At 38.1% G+C, this 17,290-nt stretch overlaps 2 protein-coding genes and 1 pseudogene across 3 annotated transcripts; 1 reads left to right on the top strand and 2 right to left on the bottom strand.

The window, feature by feature from the left end:
* The first annotated feature begins 34 nt into the window (after positions 1-34).
* LOC102234751 (electron transfer flavoprotein regulatory factor 1-like) lies at positions 35-2,166 on the top strand. Of its 2 annotated transcripts, none has more exons than XM_023349806.1 (3): positions 35-719; positions 954-1,059; positions 1,910-2,166. In XM_023349806.1, the coding sequence occupies exons 2-3, from the start codon at positions 1,012-1,014 to the stop codon at positions 2,114-2,116; spliced, it is 255 nt and encodes an 84-aa protein (XP_023205574.1). In that variant the 5' UTR covers positions 35-719; positions 954-1,011; the 3' UTR covers positions 2,117-2,166. The 2 variants fall into 2 exon arrangements, with proteins under 2 accessions (XP_023205574.1, XP_005795867.1); XM_005795810.2 differs by having other exon boundaries at positions 44-719; positions 1,004-1,059.
* On the bottom strand, positions 2,151-10,430 carry LOC106699857 (annotated as a pseudogene).
* A 1,434-nt stretch (positions 10,431-11,864) lies between these two features.
* Positions 11,865-17,068, bottom strand: sycp3 (synaptonemal complex protein 3). Its single transcript, XM_005795809.3, has 8 exons — positions 16,882-17,068; positions 16,660-16,741; positions 16,337-16,371; positions 15,902-16,019; positions 14,534-14,633; positions 14,167-14,265; positions 13,149-13,253; positions 11,865-12,183 (listed from the first exon to the last, which is right to left on the bottom strand). The coding sequence occupies exons 1-8, from the start codon at positions 17,003-17,005 to the stop codon at positions 12,130-12,132; spliced, it is 717 nt and encodes a 238-aa protein (XP_005795866.1). The 5' UTR covers positions 17,006-17,068; the 3' UTR covers positions 11,865-12,129.
* Between the last annotated feature and the right edge of the window lie 222 nt (positions 17,069-17,290).

The following is a 17,290-nucleotide window of genomic DNA, read 5'->3' as shown; positions in this document are numbered from 1 at the left end:
ATTAAAGCAAACTTCTCTTGTTTTAGGTCAGTTAGAATTACCAATGTTATTTGTATTTGTTAAATGCCACAATAATGAGAATCTGATATGTGCTTATTAATATTCAGAATCAGAAGTGTACATTTAACGCTTTTATTTCAATTCAATTTCGGTTTTGGTCAGAGTTTGGAGGATTACCATTCATTGTCCCGAACGTCTGGATTTTCATGCGATTAATTTCGGTTAAAAAATGTAATTGAGTCCCAGCACTACATACTTTTAAACACTACTCAAGAAAAATTAAAACGTATGGTATAACTACTAAAACTACTCGAAGAAGGTAATGTAATTAGTTACCCTTATTACGCTTTATCAGCTTCACGTTCGCCATATTTAGATTTTTAGACGTTTTGTCAGTGTTTGGAAGATCACCATCCAACCTTCGCGGCTCTTTGATTTAAACTGTCTGTACCAGTTTTATCGTCGTCGGCCTTTTTGTGTCCGTTTCAGGAGGTTGCCATCTTGATGTTCGCTACTCTTTGGTTGGTTGTTTACTCCGAGTTACAGATTCAGCTCGTTTTCAAGGTTCAGGTTTACAGAAAAACGTTTGAACTTTAAATCAGTCTGTCTGCGCGGTTCGCTCCAAATTTATTTTCCACACAAACTGTTGCAAACCGAACCGAACCATTTTCCAGGTTTCCCCTTCGGTTCACCGGAGAGTCCGGAGATCACCTGGACAGGTGAGAAGCTGCTGGTTTTAACTGGACAGAGGGGAGTTTGTCGTCATTTTGTAACTATCCTGAGTCCAACTGAACCAACTGTGAACTTCCTGCTCGAAGAGCTGTTTAACCTCCACTGTAGTACAAAAATATCCTTTTACATGTAATCCGAGCGAACCGAATTCTGTCTCACTACTATGCAGAGAAAAAGTGTAGAAATGCAAAAATCTTGACTTATTTTCTGGTCCATTTCAGCTGTTCGTCAACAGAAGCTTCAGATATATTCAAGCTGTTTTGTTTCGCAGCTCTTTGGATGATGGCAAACCCTCTGCGGCCTGAGGTGGTTCGGCTCTACAAGAACGTGGGTTTTCAGTTCCTCATTATTAACCAACCAGTTGACAGATTATCAGTGAAGTCACTAAGGTGCAGAAGCAGAACATCCAATGAGTTCCTGTGATTCTATTCCTCTGATAAATGGGGAGTTTAGAGTCACATCTGTGAACATGTTAGGACATCAAATAAGCTCGGAGTGAATCAGAGGTCCAAATGTGTCGGTTCTGTTGCACTTTAACTGTTTTCTCATGATCATCAACCATATGACCTCTTATTCTAGTTCTAATAAAAACAACCTGAGACAACACAAAGATGAAAGCAGTTTACAGGTGACCTGATATGCTACTTTGAACATGTTAGGTCTCGTTAGTCTGATTATTTTGAGCTGGTTTAGAGCTCTTGTAAATTTAAATCCAAATAAGTTGCTGCTGGTTACACGGCTAACTAAGCGTTTTACACAGACATGTGAAAATGGCTGAAAACAGATAAACAGTTATACAGCCGTATATCTTTGAAAAGCAGAAATAGAGCCTCCTGCACAACCAACAAGAATTTAGCAAGTAGTTTGTGGATGGTAAGTCAGCAACAAAGCACTCATCTTTTCCAGCAGCCATTGTACAGTGCATACAGCGGTAAAACCAGCTGACCAAACATGCTGGAACTAAGCTGGGGTTGCTAGGTACCGAGCAGAGTTTTGCTAGATTTTTTTTTTTTTTAATGGCTCAATTTCCAGATGTCAAAAAAATTAACTTATTGCCAAAAACAGCTGGGTGTTTTTAGAAGTAGTTGAGACCAGAATGGAAGTACAAAAACATGCAAAATATGAATTTTGCGTGATGGGTCCCCTTTAAATTTAATTCACCAATCTTCCTCCTCAGCTCCTCTACCTCGGCCGGGAATACCCGAAAGGCAGCGACTACTTCAGGGCCCGTCTGAGAGCGGCGTTTACTAAGAACAAGTCGGTCCAGGACCCGGAGCAGATCAAGGCCATGATCGCCCGGGGGGAGTATGTGGCGCAGGAGCTGGAGGCGCTCTACTACCTGAGGAAGTACCGGGCGATGAAGAAGCGTTACTACGAGGAGTGAAGACGCTCTGCAAAGACTCACATAGAAAATAAAGAAAATAGAAACATTTTTATTGAAGAACAGATCAAACAGCAGCAGCTACAACTGACCCTGCAGAGTTTAATATAAAAGAACAAAACACACAATGGGAATGAAAGTCGAAAAATAATCAAGTTGATCTGTTATTCTTTAGAAAACGGGGAGGAGTTTCTGGTCACAGCGTAGGGGGCGCTAGAGAGACTTCATCAGCCAGGTTGGCCCTGCAGATCGGACAGGTGGTGTTGTCCTATCAGGAGGAAACAGGCAGGTTAATACAGAGATGTTCATCACAGACAGACATCTCACTCTGTCAGAAAATCAGCAGGGTTTATCTAAAGCACGTGTCAAAACTCAAGGCCCAGGGGCCAAATCTGGCCCACCGTAGCTTTTTATGTGGCCCTCTAGACTCCAGATTACATCAATAAGTTCATCCAGTTTTTCATAAATCTGCAAAATTCACACAAAACCAACAAATCTCCACATTTTCTCTGATTGTACTGACATTTTTTGCAAAATTGGTCAAAATCATTGAGTGCAAGTGACTGCTGCTTCAACTCAAGACTATATAGCTTGATGCCAAGCTTTAGTCTAATTGATACAGTGAGTATCAATTACAGACATTTACAGACACATTTAACATCATAAATCAAACATTTCTAAATTTGTACCACAAAATTCTTTGCAATTTTGATTGCAAAAAAACACTAAAACAATCACAAAATTCTGGAGGAACGGCTGTTTATTGATATTTTAACAGTTTGATTGATTTAATCAATATATTCTGGCACAACTGGCCCTTTAAGAACATTCAGAATTTTGACATGGCCCAAAACAAAAAGGAGTTTGACATCCTTGATCTAAAGCGCTGTCCAAACTTTTGGTTGCGTGGGAAAAATCTGTCGAGTCGGACCAAAGAAAAAAAAAAAAATCAGTTTTATTTTTATTTTCTTTGTTGATCCAAAATTGAAATGATTTTGCAAGTTTACTGTATGAATAATTTGGTTTGGTGGGGAAATGTAGTGATTAACGGCTTTACCGGAAATGGAAAACATCAATAAGGCTGAAACGATTAATCATGATTATCGATTATTTAAATAATGTTTACTAACATAGGGACTGGTTGTTAACTGGAATACACAGACTCAAAAGAAGGACATTTGCTGGAAGAACAAGATCTTCAGACAAGTAATTAAACCGAAACTGTATAAAAAGATACACATTTTGCATTTAAGATGAAAAATCTTCCGTCTGTAAATATGTTTTACAAAGAACTCTTCCAGCTTCACCTGGTTCAAATTCTGTAAAATAAATCAATCAATCTTCAATTATTTAATATAATCCAATTATTATATATCATCAATCATTAACTGATGCCAATAAATGATCAATTGGCATCAATTAATCAGTTAATTGATACCAACTTGAGCAGAAATGGTTGAGCTTTCCATATGTTTATGTTAGAAGCATTTTTTTTTAGCTGCAATTGATCAACAGAATAATATATTATTGCATTTTGGGCAATAAAATGTTTTGCTTTACACTAAACGAAACCGAATTGTTTATTCACACTTTCTAATGCATTTATAATATTGTATAAAAAAAGGCTCAAGTGTTTAAATGAAAACCCTGGAGAATGTGCGATTAATCGTCATTACAGTCGATAAAATAATTGATTACTAAAATAACCGTTACACATCATATATTTTAAGAGTTTGGAGATAATTTAGCAACTTGACAATAAAAACTTGGATGTTGGTTTTCTCTGTGCCTGTACCTTTAACCACCTGTCGATGCATTGGACGTGGTAGTCATGGAAACAGGGCAGCATCCTCAGCTTCTCCTTGTCAGCATATTCGCAGAAACATATCTGGCACCTGCGGACGGGTCAAACAGAGAGGCGGGTCAAATCTTCCGGTTGAGATCGGGTCGAGTCGGCCCAGACCGGGTTCTGGACTCACTGGGTGTTCCCGCTGTTGGTCGCAGAGCAGAAGGTTTTGGTTGGAAACCTCTGGATTTCCCTGCGACTCATTTTCTTTGACACAACGGCGCCCTGCCGCTCTTCGAACTCCAGGAGAGCCTGAGAGGAAAAGAAAGGAATCCAGACTGAGACCGCTTACTCCGGTTACCACGGAAACCAGGCGTTTCCATTAGGGATGCTCCGATCAGGTTTTTTGCTGCCGATTCCGATCATTCATGAGGCTGATTTGAAACATTACTACTAGTAGCGCATAGCAGTGGTCCAAGAGCGAGAGCACAACCGCTCGGAGACTTTAATTATTTTTCGGGTCATTTTTTTTAGCTTTCTGATTGTGATGCTAATCCAGGTGAGTGTTGGTAGTGGTGCGTTGCTTTACCTGCTATCTGGCTGCTCCGGATGTTCTTTTGTTCCTGCATTAAGCCTCGACGCAGCCAAACTCCGTCAAGTGCTTGTTTTTTTTTTAAATGTCACATTAGATTTGTTTTGTTGATGCATTTTAACGAAAATTACCCTCAGACTGAGGTAATTTTGTTCCACACGACAGGATTTGTTGCTGCGCGCTTCAGCAGTGTGAAGGAAAGAAGAGATTAGCTGTGGCTGCAAAGTGAGATAAATGTGATTCGTTTTGGTGATCGGCAACAAGAGACCGTGATCGGTGATCACCGATTATAAATTTTTCAAGGAAATCAGCCGATCGATCGGCACACCTCTAGTTTCCATGGCTCCCTGCTCTGGGGGAAACCTTCTGGAACTTTACAGAAAGACAAAAAAACGCCGTCTGAGGTTTGGAGACGATGTTGGGTTCGGGTCGTTTTCTCACCTCGTAGTCGTTCCCCTGAAGATCTTCTGCGTAGTTGGGTAACCGGCTCCTCCTTCGGCCCCGCCCACGCCGCCTGTGCTGACCAATCAGATCTATGGAAACACACCAGGTGCATTGGTTAAAAAATAAACAAATCAAATGCTAGTTTATATCATCTCTATGACGTGTAATATGATTACTTTCAAAACGTTTCAGTGTCCTGAAACGATTTATCAAATTAATCAATTATTGAAATAATCAACTAATGTAGTACTTAATTGTTCATTCAAGTGTACAGACTCTAAAATAGATCATTACTGAAATAACACACTCAGAGCTGTAATTAAGACAAAACTGTACAAAAAACACACATTTAGCATTTAAGATGCAAACCTTGCATGTTTGTTAATGACTTATTGTGTAAACAAGCTTATTAACATGTTATTTTATTGCATTTCTAATTAAATGGAAACAAAGCAGTAGCAAAATTGTGGTGTTTTTTTTTTTTTACTTTAGCGGAATATCAACAAAATCTTGCGCTCATTTGTAATGGAAACGCAGCTAATGATGTAAATAAAGCGGAAATTAGTCCAACAACTTTCTGATCATACCATCTTCAAATCCAACTAGAGGAGAGACGGCGGCCAACACCTGAGACATCCAGCTGGGCTGCATATAGGATAAACACTGCACACAGAGAGAAGCACCGTCAACACCAGAACCAGAACCGGGTTAAACCAAACAGCAGGAGCTGAGTGTCAAAGATACAACTGGACCAAAAGTAACAGTTCAGTAAATATGAAACTTGTCACATTAATATTCACTGATATTTTGCCTGTAAAGATAAACTCGACTAGCGATCCACTTTGGTCATCACTGCATTGATAAGCAGAATATATTTCAGGTTAAAACCATTTCTGTTGAAACATGTTAAAAGATAACAATTATGGAAATAAAACAAACAGCAAAGGAAATACAGCACTGACCTAAACAAAACTAGTTTTTCTATAAATTATGTTTGTATAATCACAAGCCATCAGATTTTTAAATAGATAATTGTCTGCTAAAGATTACAGATGTCTTGTTATATATAAACCCAGCTTAATCCATCTTTGCTGTCACTGTTAGTGGTGTATAAAGAAATACAGTACAGACCAAAAGTTTGGACACAACTGTGTGTCCAAACTTTTGGTTTGTACTCAATACAGACCAAAAGTTTGGACACACCTTCTCATTGAATTCAATGAGAAGGTGTGTCCAAACCTTTGGTCTGTACTGTATTTAAAGTAAATAAACAACACTAAGCCTGGCAGGGGGCACAAAAAGCCTAATTGCCTGCCAGGCTTATAATACACTGGGGGAAACTCTGACTCTGAAATTAAAGATTTTCTGTTTTACCACGTATGTGGTACATTTTTTTTGCACATTTGCTGTATTGAAAGAAACATCTAGTTTCCAAATTTTTTTGAAGTCGGATGGACAAATTTTTATTTTCAGTTATAAGAACAGGATTTGTGTCACTTCCTTTCAAAACACTCGCAACATTTAGTAAAGTTTAATAACATAAATAAAAGCTGATCTGGACGCTACAAAGTTGACAAAGTCTCCGGATAGACTCTATTCCACTTATTATAAAATGTTGGTTATCAAAATACCAATACTTGATGACGTATTTAACATTTTCCATTGTTAAATACGACCAATAAAAAACGTTAATTACCAATAAAAAAAGTCTCCATCCGCGTCAACTATAAGTGCATCATCTTTGAACTGCAGTCGGAGGCCGCACAAAATCAGTCCAACTGCCACAAACGGCCCCGGGCCGCACTTTGCACACCCCTGCTCTACAACCAACACTAAATAAATAAATCAGGTTTAAATATGCAGGCATTTTATTTTTGATCAATTGTTCTCCTCACCCTTTGGGGGCTCTGCTGATGATGAAGATGATGATGATGGCTGTGATAATAATGTGTGCTGAACGACCCCTCTTGGTCAAACTGAGCCTGAAACAAACAAAACCAAAACAGGAAGTTGGTTCCACCTGTTCAGGTGAGCTGCTGAGTCTGCAGCAGGAAGTAAGTACCACCTGCAGGCTCCGCGCCAGCGCCTCGTCTTCCTTCATCTGTAACGAGCGAACCGTCGCCTCCTCGTCGTCGCTGATGACGATCTGCTCCACCATGTCTGCAGCACAAACAGACAGATGAAGCTACGTAATGTCCAAACTGTGATCTACGACCGGGAGACAAATCGATCTTATTGATTTTTTCCACCAATGTGCCCCTTTGGTTTCCATAGTTCAGAATGATATCAGCACAGGGCGGCCATCGTGTTTGACGCTAAACTATGGAAACTAAATGAGTGCATTGGTGGAAAGAAAATCCAGATTTGCAAAAAAATTAATCTTCAAAATCCAAAAATTCAATAAACTAATTTATTGTCCAGCCGTAGGAACAATTAAATGCAAATATTTTTTGTACAGTTTTGGCTTAATTTCTGCTCTGAATATTTTTGTTCTTTCAGAAAATTGTCTTTTTTTTAAGACTCTAAAACTCCTTAATGCTTCTCATAGAAGGGATTACTAAAATAAGCCATTTTTGAACATATTTTTTGTCATATATTTTAGAAAAGAAAGTGGGAAAAAATAAATTGATTAAAATCTGGTATGAATACATGAGGGTTTTATTTCTAAGCCCCATCGCTGAGCTCCGCTGTGTCCTGACCTAGAGCGGCGTCTCCTTGTCCTTCGTTCAGCCATTGCCTCTCCTCATCGGTGAGGAAGGACAGCGAGCTGGATGAGGAAGCTGCTGCAGGGGTAAACGCTGAAGCTGATGCATCGATACGTTTTGACCTGAGGACTGACTCTGGAGTGAGGTAGGAGACGGAGGAGGAGGAAGACGACGAAGACGAGGAGGATGAGGAGGACGGGGCTTCCAGCCAGCCGCCCGGAGGAAAACTCCTGAGAGATGACGCTGGAACGAAGCCGACGCTCGGGTCGATCAGTCGCCGGCGCTTAAATTTATGTGAAAAACCTTTGCCGCCCCCCATGGACTTCTCTGGTCCTGGAGAGCCGCCGGCCGCCACCTGAGGTCCCTAAACAAAGAGAGAGAACGCTGACTGAGCATTTATCATTCTTCTTCACAGGTCTGCTTAAAAAACTAATCAGCTGATCCAGAACGCTGCTGCTGCTGCTGTTCTGACTAAAACCAGGAAGATGAAGGACATCACCCAGTTCTACACTGGCTCCCTGCAGCTCAGAGGATAGACTTTAAAATACTGCTGTTAGTTTATAAATCACTGAACGGCTCAGCACCACAACACATTAAAGATCTGCTGTTGTCATAGCAACCTTCCAGAACTAGAAGACCAGAACCAGAACCAAACACGGAGAAGCAGCATTCAGCTTCTATGCACCACAAATCTGGAACAAACTTCCAGAAAACTGCAAAACAGCCGAAACATTTAGTTCCTTTAAATCAAAACTAAAAGCCCACCTGCTTAGAGTTGCTTTTGAAACATAATAAATGAAACATAAATGAACATTTTGATGTGTAATGATGGCATTTAGCAAAATGTAAAGTTTCAATTGTTTCAAATATTTTATATTTTTGGTGTTTTTATGATGTAAAGCACTTTGAACTGCCTTGTTACTGAAATGTGCTATACAAATCATTTATCATGATAAATTTGTTATCATAATAAGAATTTTGATTTATTGTTTTATGCATCATTTTTAATTATGATGCATAACCTCCTGTCCCCCCAAAATGTCCATATTGTTAGGAATGTTAGTGTTTCTATTTTCTCAACATTTTCTTTTATAAATACCAATAAATTTGAAAATGTGTGAGCAGGTTAGTGATACAAATCACACTTATTTACATGACTGGTGTCCTAAAGACGCATATTACAAAAGGAATGTTTTTCAACAGAAGTATTTGTGTTTGTGGTGTTAGCCATACAGTTACCTAAAAAGATGTAATTAATAGTTTTTTGTCACTTCCATGACCATCATAATATCACTGCAAATATTGTGATAAAACATCATGTTCAGCCAGAACGGGACTCACGGGGCTGGAAAGATCCTCCGCGGTACGGCGGTGTCGCCTCCGTTTGCCGAGCTGTGGGCTGAAAGAAAAAGAGTCAGAACCAAATAGCTGTGAGCTTCACATTTCTGTGGCCTTCAGTTGCAGTCTAAAACTGACCAACATGGAGGAAAACTCATGTCTGAGCATTTATTGTTATCATTTATCGTGAAAAGTTTCTTATGATAAAAATCGATGTTATGACGAATTTCAGTTATCAACCTTAAGAAACAAAACACTTATAGATTGATTGGAAATGCTACATTTGGCATTTTCTCCGCCCACTGTTTGTTTCACAAGACCATGAAAAATATCAGTAAATTTTAAAATATGACTAAATGCAGTTACTTTGTGCAGCTCAGTAATATAAAATCACACTATTAAAAAAAAAATAAAAAATAGAAGGTCTCCTGAAGGACCCAGTTTCAAATGGGATTGTTTTGAAAGAACAGTATTTGTGTTTGGGGCAGATATATTTGTGTCAGACATACTGTTACCTAAAAGAAGTAAGTAATAAATAGCATTTTAAAATCATTTTCATTATCACAATAGTACCACACAATATCGCGATAAAATTCTGAGTCTATATCGCCCACATCTACTTTCCATATTCCATCTGTCAGACTGTGCCATCTTTAAATTTTAACAGATTAGACTCAAAAAAGTAAACCTTCTATATTTTGTGACAGCTGTCTGTTGACAAAATGGACAAAACTCTGAACTAAACTAAAATTTGTGACCCAGAATCAACAAACCGAACCGACTCTGGTCTAAAGCTACAGCCAGAGATGAGCAGCAGTTTGATAGTGAAACAAAAACAACCGTGTGTCTGTACCTGGGGGTTTCTGGAACAATGACGGACAGATCACTGAACAGGGCCTCTGTGGGGTCCAGCAGACATCCTCGATTCAGACCTCTGGGACTGTCCGGTTCTGAAGAACCAGGGCTGGCAGGGAACCTCTCAGCCATCGCGTTTCACAAACCTGTCTCCAAACTGACCAATCACCTGCGGTTCAGTCTCATATCAACGGGATGGCGACGAGGATAAAGAGCAGGTCGCCTGTAGCAGACAACCAGATTTAAACCAGTATAAAACCCGAAATACCTGCCGTACTGATACCTCAAATATTGCAGTGAAATTTGTTTTAAAAACAGAGAAAATAATTCATTTTAAATTGAGAGTAGTTTCAGTGATAGCTAGCTCAGTTAGCTGCAACAGGCTAATTAATAAGCGTTTTAAAGACAAACAAGACAATTAAAGCTTCAGAGATTAATTAAACTTCACTGCCTTCTCTAGAGCGGGAAACATGATAAGATTAAAAACGAGTTTACCTTCAATCTCTGCCTCTTTTCGGTTTCTTAACGGACATACAGCCAGAGAACCGCCGCTTAGCTCACAACAGAAAGTCCTTTTCAAAATAAGGTGAGCTACTTCCGGTAGCACTCTAAGGAGAAAGTACCGAAAAATCCCCCTTCACAATAAAAGACTGTCGGTTTCAATATGAAATAAGAAAAAAGAAAGAAATTTATAGATTTATTTATTAGTAAAGATCCCACCGAATTCAGACTGAAACAAAGGACCCAATTATTTTTTCTCAAACGTTTAAGACAAAAAATTCCCTTTGGTATGAAAAGCAACTGCATTTATTATCTTTTTTTGTATTTAATGTCCTTGATTATTTTCAGCGCTTCCAGGGGTCTCAAACTCCAGTCCTGGAGGGCCGCAGTCCTGCAACTTTTAGATGTGCCTCTGCTGCACCACACCTGAACAGAATAATTAGGTCATTAAGGCTCGGAGAACTGATCTACACAAGGAGGAGGTAATTAAGCCATTTCATTCCAGCGTTTTGTACCTGTGGCACATCTAAAAACTGCAGGCCAGCGGCCCTCGAGGACTGGAGTTTGAGACACAAAATGATCTAATTTATCATTATTTTTTTTTACACCAGACAACATGAATGCGCTTTTGTTTGTTGAAGAATTGTGGAGCTTAAATTCGGAATGACATGCTGATATGCTTTTGATCAATAAAATTTGTTTTTTTGGCAAAAGAAATTACAAAAGTATCTTAAATGTCAAATGAAGCCTGGTTGCTATAAAATAGTGACAACTGGTAGACATATTTAACATACAATAAGTAATTGCATAAAATATTCACCTTTTTTAAAATGATTGACCTAATTCAACAAAGGTCCAGCCAACTGGTGCCAGTAGTCTCACAATGAGTGGAATGGTTGTCACCTGAATTTGACTTTAATCCCGTATGATTATTACTTCATTTTGGTAATACTAAAGATAGAAGATAATATGACTGGAGTAAATATTTAACTTCCAACAGGACAATTACCTGAAGCATCCAGCTTAAGTGACACAGAAATTGTTTAAAGACTACAAGGTGTATGTTTCGGAGTGGACTAGTCAAAGCCCAGACCTGTTCATAGCGGAACCCCATGAAACCTGACAGAGATGGGACAACTTAGCAGGAAGAATGGAGGGAAACCGTCACATCCAGAGGCATAACCTGATACATTTATCCAAAATTGAAAGTATTGCAAGAATTGTCAATTTTAGCATTTTCTCCACTGTAAAGAAAATCAATAAATAAGTAATTTTTAATGTAAAATGTCAAAGACAAAGCTATAAAATATTGAACAGCACATATATGATTCCACACAGGTGGGTTCACTAAGCTGAGGTTGGTCTGTTGTGTCTGACTGACACTGGTGTTCCTTACAAAATGGCCGACCTCAGTGAACCTCTCCCTGTAGGGACTTTTCAGACACTTCTGGATCTCAAATAACTAGAAATATAGATTTATTTTTTTACTCTGGTGACAAGTTAAATGCTATTAAAAACAAAAGCATCAAAAACACTTAAACATTCAATTTTTATTGTTAGATTTAACAGGCACTCAACAGAGCTCATCTTTACAAAGTGACTTCAGATATAAACACAGCGCCACCTGCTGGCGATAAAAACAAAGCAGAGTGAGAGGGGCTGAAACAAACTGCATCATCTTTTAAAAATCTGAATTTTTTTAAAATAAACATCAATGTGGTTCAGTAACCGAAATGTTGCTGCATTAAGGAACAACAAACTCAAACGCTGGAACAGTTGCCATGGTAACAGCAGGTTAGAAGAGCATGGACTGTAGCGACTTGCGGACGGTGGCCATCTCCTGCTGTTGCTGTGGAAACACATGACAATATGTCGTCAGAAACCAAACGGAGAAAGCATCTGATTTGATTTACAACCCTCAACACACACGAAAAGGAAAATAAAACAGTCCACACTAACAACAATTGTTTTTGGTACACATTGTCTACCAGACGGCCATTTTGCTTTGTGCTGAAAAAGAATATGACCTTAAAACTGAAGTTTGAACCTGATGATATCCCAAACAAGCAGGTAAGTAATCACCACCATGGCTCCAGACATACAAGATGAAAGTTAAGAAGTGACCAGCCCAAACCCTGGATCTTAATCCAACAGAAACCAGTTGGAGTGACATCAAATATGCCGATTCTGAGGCCAAACCAAGAAATCCTGAGGAACTTAGAAATGCATCCAAGTTGTTCTGGGACCTGGTCACACCTGGTCAGGTGCCAGAAGTTGTAATATTTTGCCCAGTATATTTGCGCATATGAAACTGTAGTGTGTTAATCACACCTGATTGGGGACAAAAGTTACAACATTTGTTACATTTACTTTGAAAAATCTGTTCCCCTCTTCACTTGTGGTGGCACTGCTCCTAGAACCGCTGAAGGAAACGACACAAAAACCTCTGAAAAACACACTGAGCGCAGTTTCCTTCTTCAAGAAATGTAGGATTTCTCCACGAGGCATTTCTCCCCCTAGACGCTTGCGTTTGTTTTGGTTATATTTACCCAGAATGCTCTGTGCTGTAGTCTGATTCCTTCTTTTGGAGCGGTTTGTGGTCTGCTTGGCGTTCACATAGGCATTCAAACCACACCAGAGTTCACTTCAACTGAACCGAGATCAAGGTTTGTAGACGGACCGGGATTCCTTTTTATAGACCGCATCAGAGTTTGGTTGCGTATTCACACCTCTACAAAACAAACTGGACTTTCTAGACAAACAAACTGGAGTTTGATTAAAACAGACTGGGTATGAATGCAGCCTAAATCTCACCGTGTCCATGAGAATCTTCTTCTGCAGGGTGGCCATCTCCTTCCTCAGTTCCTGCTGCGTTCCTTGCAGGAACATCTCGTGGTTTTTCTCCATGTCCTCCATGTTCTGGAGGGAATCAGCAAAAACTTCAGGTTACTGTTTCACTTAAACAAGATGTCATGACTAAAATATAAATATTTTCTTTCTGCAACTGCAGGTTCAGTCCTGTCACACAATGACAATGTGTTAAACTACCATCCATAAGTCAACAACCTGCTATATATTGAATATCAGTAATTTAAGTGTTGTTATTTCTGACTGGTTTTGTCTTTTTTTGACTTCTGGGGACCATGTGAAATACTCCAACACCACATTCCCATACTTACCTGCTACTTCCTGAAATATATTGAATTAATTTTGGGTGTAACTTTTTTTTTTAGGCTGAAACAACCAAATTAACAAATTATGGTGATTATTGAAGTAATCATCAAGTACTTTAGTACACAGTTCAAATTCATTCATTCAGTTAAAAGAAAAATCCTATTAAGCACCTTTTTCTATTCAATTATTGATTGGTTATTCTGAAAAATAATTTTAAAAAATCAGCTGTACACTGCGTTGAAGTTAAGTCAAGCAGAAAGAACTGAGCTTTTCACATTTTGATGTTATAAGTATATTTTAGCTGCAGACACTACAAAAATATAATGTTCACTAAACAAATGCTGAGTTATTGCATTTTAGGCAACAAAATTGCTTGTTCAAAAAAATTTATTGAATTATTTGTTTGAGTCTTTTAATGCATTTCTAATATTGTACAGAAAAAGGCAAAATATGCCAAATGTTTATATGATTAATTGTCACAATTGCTTAATAACTTAATTGCAGTCCTAGCCATTTTTGAGCTGACCTCTCTAAAAGACGGCACAGTTAAAGGGTTTTTAATGTAATAATTCAAGCGAATGTTAAAATCCAGTCACATGTAGCAAGAAAGATGACATCATTGAATTAGGAATCACTCAGTAAGTATAGATTGGCTCACCTTCATGAACTGCTCATACAGCTCTCTGACGGCTTTCAGCTTCTGGTTCTGAACGACTCGGGCCTGCTGCAGGACTTTCAGCTGCTGCCGAAACAAATTCTGTGAACACAAAGGACAAAGAATAACCATCAACATCGTGTTTTTGTTGAATCAAACCATCTTTGGTACTTGCTGTGAATGGTATCTGGGACTTTTTAAAATATCTGTGCAGTCAGTAAACACAAAATGCTCACAAATCAAGAAAACTACCAGAAAACAACCGTCACACCATCCTTCTTGCAATGAAAAAAGTCAATGCAAACACTGGTCACATCGTGTTTTTGCAGTCTGTAGTGCGGCATAATGTAGATGAAGCGGATAAACTGACATTGAGTTTCTCCTCCTGCTCCTCGGTTCGCTGAGCTTCAACCTCCCACATCTGCAGCGCAGAAGAAACCTGCTGATGGTACTGCTGGGTCATCTTCTTCCTTTACAGAAAACACAATATAATAGAGCATATAAAGTTGGGTTGAAACAATTAATTGTGATTAATCAATTATTGAAATAATCATCAACTAATTTAGTGATCAATTAATTGTTAATTGGAGCATAAAGACTCAAAAAGATCATTCTCTAAAAAAAAAAATTCAGAGTGGCAAGTACTAGTCACCTGATCCACATCAACTCATCAATACCAACTAGGGCTGAAACAATTAATCAGATTAATCGATTATTGAAATAATCATCAACTAATTTAGTAATTGATTAATCGTTAACTGGAGAATAGAGACTTAAAAGGCAATTTGCAGAAAGAACAACATACTCAGAACAGTAATTAAGCCAAAACTGTACAAAACATGTTCTTTTTGATATCCAATTATTAATCAATTGATCCATAACCTAATCACTAGATCAGCCCTACACTGTATTGATGTTAGGTCAAGCAGACAGAGCAGATTTTCAGATTTTGATGTTAGAAGTATTTTTTTAGTTGCTGATGCATCCTTTGCTACAAGTGATCAAACATAAACTAAAGGAATGATACGTTGCTGTATTTTAGTTAATAAAATATTGATTTGCTTATTTAAGAAAAAATGTACTAGTTTATTTTTATCTTTTGATGTGTTCTTAATATCTGAGAAAAGCTTAAGTAGCTTAATGACAAATCTGCAGAATGTGCTCATTATTTTTCATCCGATTAATTAACAGAATAATTGATTAGTAAAATAATCGTTAGTTGCACCCGAATACACAAACAGATCTGGAAAAAAGCACAACAGCTATTCTAACTTTAATATAAATTCATGTTTTCACTGCTTTAACATATTTATACTTTAGATGTAAAGTAAATTCCTGATTCAGTTCATCTTTTCTTCCTATTTCTTGCAGCCTCTATGAACAGTTCTCCAGTCTTTCTACAAGTCCCTTTGTGTTTTTATTTGGGTTTTTGCTGTTGTTTCGTAAAACTTCTTGCAGCTGGTTAGTTTCCAATGAATATTTTGTCCTACAATTGCGGATATATGAATTATTTGGGTCAATAATTATTCTAATCTCAAAGTATGAATCCAAAATGGAAAAAAAGACACATCAGAACCTGGAGCTGAATGTTAATAAATCATTGTAAGATCATCTAACAGAAAAAAAAGAGAACATATTTAAAAGACCTATCAGCAGGTCTGGAGAACTACTCGGTGAGAAGCAGTTGGTGCTTCTGCAGTTCTTCTCTGAGTTTTCTTAAAGTTACAGAAAGAAGAACCTCTGTCCATGGTAGTTGGTCCACAGCTGCTCCAGCTTGTGCTGGCTTCCCTTCATGTAGTTTTTTGTCAGACACTCCAGGCGTTTCTTCTTGGCCTGCATCACTTTACTTATATCAGCTACAAGTAAAGAAAAAGACAGAGAAGCATTTTTATTCAGTCACAAAGTGTTTCTATCTAAGCCATAATGCACTAACAAAGCTGCAGCTCCATTCTACAACAGAAGTTAAACTTGATTAAGACACATGACAAAGTAACACAAGGGCAAAAAAATGGATTTTACAACACAGTCTCAGTTGTTTGTCCTCTGTGACCCATTTAGGAAAATGAACCTGAGTATTTTTACGCAAAATACTCAGACGGATACCTGGACAACCCTCCAGTTTAGGGTATCTAATCAATGTAAACAAGAAATGACCAAAAACCCAACTACTTACCTCCAAATTTCTCCAACATAGACTGGACTTCATTTCTAAACAAGTAAAGAGGAGGGGGGAAAGTCAAATGAACCAGTGAAAACACTCAGCATGTACAATTATTCAGCATAAATGCTGGAAACTCTATTGAACTAAATCTAATTTGTTTTTTTTTTTCTTTTTCAGACAATAATAATATGAAATATTTGCTGTCTTGAGAATCTATGCAATCATTTATTGATATTGTCACTTCACACTGTTTTTAAAGAAATAAAATGTGATACCAATCATTTTTAAATACCTAAAGTTTATATGCGAAGAGGAATAATGTAAGAGATATATACCCCACGGCACATGCTGTTCCCTCCTCATCAAAATCAGGTGCAGGCCTTTTCTTTGACAGCTTGTCCACAATTGGCGTTTCATCTTGGAACAAAAAAGGGGTTTAAAAAACGTGTGAAAACGTATGCTTGAAAGGTTTAATTTTCTCCCATTTTGATCTTACGCACTGGTAAATTTTTAGAGCTGTGAAAAAAGACGCCATCTTCAGAAATCAGCTACCTTACCTTCCCTGATGTCATCCTCTGAGCCGCTGAGCTCCTTTTTATCGTCTCCGGCGGGAAAATCATAAACATTTTTCTCTGTTTTCTCTTCTAGTACCTTTTTCTTCATTTGTTTTCTTGCTGCCATTTTTGAAAACCTTTGACTGCTAAAAAAAAAAGGACAACGAAATGTTAACGAAAAAATGCTAATGCTAAGCGTCAACAAAAAATAGTCTAACGTCGAGTTAAGAGTTTACTAAGGAGCTGAATTATAAAATTAAATTAGACGGATCTTTATAATCTCCTCAGATTGATGTTTATGAGCAAACAAAACGAAGTAAACTAACATAAACTTAAGCAACGTATCTAGCTTCAACTCTATCGGTTTTCCCGCCACAACAGGGCCTTCAGCGGGAGCGCGCACTACGCACTG

Source organism: Xiphophorus maculatus, chromosome 2, assembly GCF_002775205.1.
Source record: "Xiphophorus maculatus strain JP 163 A chromosome 2, X_maculatus-5.0-male, whole genome shotgun sequence".
In the NCBI taxonomy this organism is placed as follows: domain Eukaryota; kingdom Metazoa; phylum Chordata; class Actinopteri; order Cyprinodontiformes; family Poeciliidae; genus Xiphophorus; species Xiphophorus maculatus.
The sequence above is the reverse complement of the archived record's forward strand: the minus strand, read 5'-3'. Positions and strand labels throughout refer to the sequence as shown.

Coding starts and splice junctions, on each gene's coding strand:
- LOC102234751 (XM_023349806.1), top strand. CDS start 1,012: ATGATGGCAAACCCTCTGCGGCCTGAGGTGGTTCGGCTCTACAAGAAC. Junction 1,060..1,909: donor TGGTTCGGCTCTACAAGAAC/GTGGGTTTTCAG, acceptor CTTCCTCCTCAG/CTCCTCTACCTCGGCCGGGA.
- sycp3 (XM_005795809.3), bottom strand. CDS start 17,005: ATGGCAGCAAGAAAACAAATGAAGAAAAAGGTACTAGAAGAGAAAACA. Junction 14,634..15,901: donor ACCAACTACCATGGACAGAG/GTTCTTCTTTCT, acceptor TTTTCTGTAAAG/GAAGAAGATGACCCAGCAGT. Junction 13,254..14,166: donor TGTATGAGCAGTTCATGAAG/GTGAGCCAATCT, acceptor GATTCCCTCCAG/AACATGGAGGACATGGAGAA.